Source organism: Callorhinus ursinus, unplaced genomic scaffold (genome assembly GCF_003265705.2).
Source record: "Callorhinus ursinus isolate GAN/ISIS: 27379988/994484 unplaced genomic scaffold, GSC_fseal_2.0 scaffold3572, whole genome shotgun sequence".
In the NCBI taxonomy this organism is placed as follows: domain Eukaryota; kingdom Metazoa; phylum Chordata; class Mammalia; order Carnivora; family Otariidae; genus Callorhinus; species Callorhinus ursinus.
The window spans coordinates 1506-5006 of record NW_027400626.1 but is presented as its reverse complement, the minus strand read 5'-3'; the positions used below and the strand labels follow the sequence as shown (position 1 = coordinate 5006).

The 3501-nt window shown below is 60.0% G+C and overlaps 1 protein-coding gene across 1 annotated transcript; it reads left to right on the top strand.

Annotated features, from left to right (window-relative positions):
* The first annotated feature begins 257 nt into the window (after positions 1–257).
* On the top strand, positions 258–2580 carry EMD (emerin). Its single transcript, XM_025866126.2, has 6 exons — positions 258–461; positions 548–655; positions 821–898; positions 1122–1255; positions 1713–1759; positions 1842–2580. Exons 1-6 carry the CDS (start codon positions 380–382, stop codon positions 2173–2175), a joined length of 783 nt encoding a protein of 260 aa, XP_025721911.1. The 5' UTR covers positions 258–379; the 3' UTR covers positions 2176–2580.
* The last annotated feature ends 921 nt before the right edge of the window (positions 2581–3501 follow it).

Below are 3501 nucleotides of genomic sequence, written 5' to 3'. Positions count from 1 at the left end.
CCCCCCCGGGGGCCCCCCACCCCCCCCCCCCCGCTCCAGCGGCCAGTCGGGTCTGCGCAGTTTTGGCTTCCGCGCTCGCCCCGCCCCTTTTTTGCCTCTAGCCTGTCCCGCCCGTTTGTGACGTGTGGGCCTCGTCAGGCCCGCCCCGCCTGCTCCCATGACCAGACCGATCCACAAGGGCCGCTCCTCGCGGCCTGGCCCCGCCCCGCACAGCGCGCGCCGTCCGCAGAGCCCGCGGCCGTGACGCGAGCGTGACGCAGGCGTGACGCGAGTGCTGCCGCTCCCGAGACGCTCGCGCTGCCCCCGCCGTGCTCTGAGGCAGCGGTAGCTCGGCCCGTGTCGCCAGGCCCGGGCCACCCCCAGCTCCCCGCCGCCCGCCATGGACGACTACGCGGTCCTGTCGGACGCTGAGCTGGCCGCTGTGCTGCGCCAGTACAACATCCCGCACGGGCCTGTTGTGGGTATGCGGCGGCGAGCGGGCCCCCTCCCCGCGCTATCCCCGGGTTCCCGGCCCGCGTCTCTGATCGCCTCGCGTCTGTCTGGCCAGGTTCCACTCGCAAGCTCTACGAAAAGAAAATCTTCGAATACGAGACCCAGAGGCGGAGGCTCTCGCCCCCGAACTCGTCCGCATCCTCTTTCTCCTATCGGTTCTCGGGTAAGGCCCCCGCCCCAGAGCTCCACCTGGCCTCCCACGGGGACAGGGTTTGGGCGACGGGGAGGACGGGGTCGGGAGGGCGTGGCAGGGGCGCCGGCTGGGAGGGGCACGGGGAAAAGGGAGCGGGGCCATGGGGGCAAATGGTCCTGCCCCCCTCCCATTCAGACTTAGATTCAGCATCCGTGGACTCAGATATGTATGATCTGCCCAAGAAAGAGGACGCCTTACTTTACCAGAGCAAGGGTAAGGCTGAGTTGGGGTGGGGTGGGCACCCTGCCACCTTTATTCCATTCCCTCAGGGACCCTGGTGTCAGGGAGAACCTGAGATCTCAATCCCCATCATTCTCAGCAGCCCTAGAGGGGAGAAACCGTGCCACAGGCCCCCAAATGGGATTCGGATTAGGGCCACTGGGCCAGGTGGGGGACACTGCTGTCCCCTTTGCTACCACTGTGTCCCCTTCCCAAGGCTATAGTGATGACTACTATGAGGAGAGTTACTTGACCACCAGGACTTATGGGGAACCTGAGCCTGTGGGCACCTCCAAGGGATTCCGCCAGCCCTCAACTTCACTCGCAGATACAGACACCTTTCACCACCAGGTGAGCTGGCTGTTGAGCAGTTGGGTGCAACCCATGGGGGTCATAGCTGGGTTTGGACAAAACAAGGGGGCCGCTGGGTGCAAATGGTAGGTCCCGTGCCTCCAGAGAGGTAGGGTGAGCAGACACCTTCCCGGTCAGGGCCCTCCTCTGGGGGGCTGTCAGAACGGTTAAAACTGGAACGCATGGGACATGCCTTGCACCCTGGTCTGGGATCTAGGTTTGAGCTTTCTCCGAACCCTGGGGCACAAAGTGAGGTGCAGGCAGCCGGGACAGTCGTTGAACAGGTGACAAAGCCCTACAGACATAAGGCTGGGAACTCAGAATTTTGGAGGGAACAGGGTGTGGGCCTCTAAGCAATGGTCAGAATAAGCCGGCTGTGGGTAAGTTTGGACTGACGGATAGGCCAGGCCACACTGACCCTGCCGGCCAGTCCCCTCTCCCTGACTCTTATCTCTAGGTGCGCGATGACAGTTTTTTCTCTTCTGAAGAGGAAAGCAAGGATAGGTAAGTAGCAGGAAGGGCCAGGCTCCAGGGCTGATTCTGGGCCCGGGCCCTCCTGGCTCACCCGCTCTCCTCTTTGCCTAAGGGAACGCCCTGCCTATGGCCGGGACAGCGCCTACCAGAACATCGTGCACTACCGGCCTGTCTCCAGTGTCTCCAGAAGCTCCCTGGGCCTGTCCTATTACCCCACAGCCTTTTCCACCTCTCCCATGTCCTCATCTGCATCTTCTCCCACTTCGTGGCTCACCCGTCGTGCTATCCGGCCGGAAAAGCAGGCCCCTGGGGCTGGTGTGGGCCAGGACCGCCAGGTCCCGCTCTGGGGCCAGCTGCTCCTATTCCTGGTCTTTGCTGCCTTCCTGCTCTTTGTTTACTACTCCATGCAGGCTGAGGATGGCAATCCCTTCTGGACGGAGCCCTGAGGGTCTGGCTTCATGGCCAGCTGTTCTCTCAGAAGTCCTGGCTGACTGCCTTAGTAGTGTTTGCTGGGGGAGGGGGTGGGGGCTTTTCTGTGTGTTCTAGCTTGGGAGTGCTGGGCTTGGCCCAGGTCAGTGCTTGCTCCCCCTGCCTTGTTGTGCCAGGGAGGCAGTGAGCCCAGGCCCCCTCCGTGGCATGGTGGGCCCCGGCAGGCCTTCTTCTGGAGTCTCCTGGTCCTGCTTGCCTCTGACCCTTAGGGCCTACGAAGGCGAGACCCTTCTCCTGGAGAGGAGAATATGATTGTTGTCATTGCATGCCTCCTGTCTGTTGTCACCTCGTTGGGGGGATTAACTAAGGCCACCCTGACTTTGTTTTCGTGGACACACAATAAAAAGACCATTTATTTTTAACGTGTGGGCTCTTTCTGCTGGACAGGGATCAGGCTCCCCTGGCTGGAGACCTCCAGGCCTTGGGTCTCCAGGATGGACATCTGGCTTTGTTGGTTCTCCCTTTTTGCTTTGGGGTTGGGATACGGATCACATGCTACCTACAGACGTGTTTGTGCTTTACTTGCAGGGTTTACTCCCTGACTTGTTACCCAAAGCTGCTATAACTACTTAGGCAAAGAACTGTGCCCCCACGGGATGTGGAGAGCCCACTTGGAAATGCAGGCGAGGGTGCATGCACAATGCTAGCTACAGCTGTTTTAATGGGGAAGAGTTGACAACCTGCCTCAGTGTCCAAGGGCAGGGGGATGGGAAGGAAATGAGGCGTGTGTTTGGTGGGGTTTCTCCTGGAAAGCTGCTTGTTGAATGGCGTGGGAGAAGGTTCGAAGCACTCCAAAATGCCCCATCCCTTCTGGGTCTAATCCAGGCCCTCACCTGGCTGTATTGTTGCTTCTCTCCAGGTTTTCTGTGGGGGAAGGGGGGTATTTCATAACCTGAAAAGTTTACATATATATTTTTAAAGCAAGTGCTAAGGAAACCCAGGGTACATGCCCCGTGAGGCCACACATACTGGTTCTGTTCTGCCAGCAGAGGGTGGGAAAGCAGAGAGAGGCTGGACCCCACTCCAAGCACTCAGGTGGGAAGCAGAGGCTCCATGAGGACTTCCCTGATGGGTGGGGCTCTGGCATCACTTCCTTGCCTCTGACCAGCTCCTTGTTCAGGTGGCAGGACTCAGCCAGACCCAGCCTCACTTGGCACAGCACCCATGGGCTCCTGTTTATGGCTACACGGTGAGCTTGGGTCAGGGATGGAACTGGAACCCCACCTACCCCTGGCTCCTGGCCATTTTTTTTTCCCTCCATGCTAGTCTTTCTCTCACGTGTG

Bases quoted from the DNA above. Each gene is read 5' to 3' on its own strand.
- EMD (XM_025866126.2), top strand. From the start codon at position 380: ATGGACGACTACGCGGTCCTGTCGGACGCTGAGCTGGCCGCTGTGCTG. The intron at 462-547 runs GTATGCGGCGGC...CTGTCTGGCCAG, and splicing joins CCCGCACGGGCCTGTTGTGG to GTTCCACTCGCAAGCTCTAC. The intron at 656-820 runs GTAAGGCCCCCG...CCTCCCATTCAG, and splicing joins TTTCTCCTATCGGTTCTCGG to ACTTAGATTCAGCATCCGTG.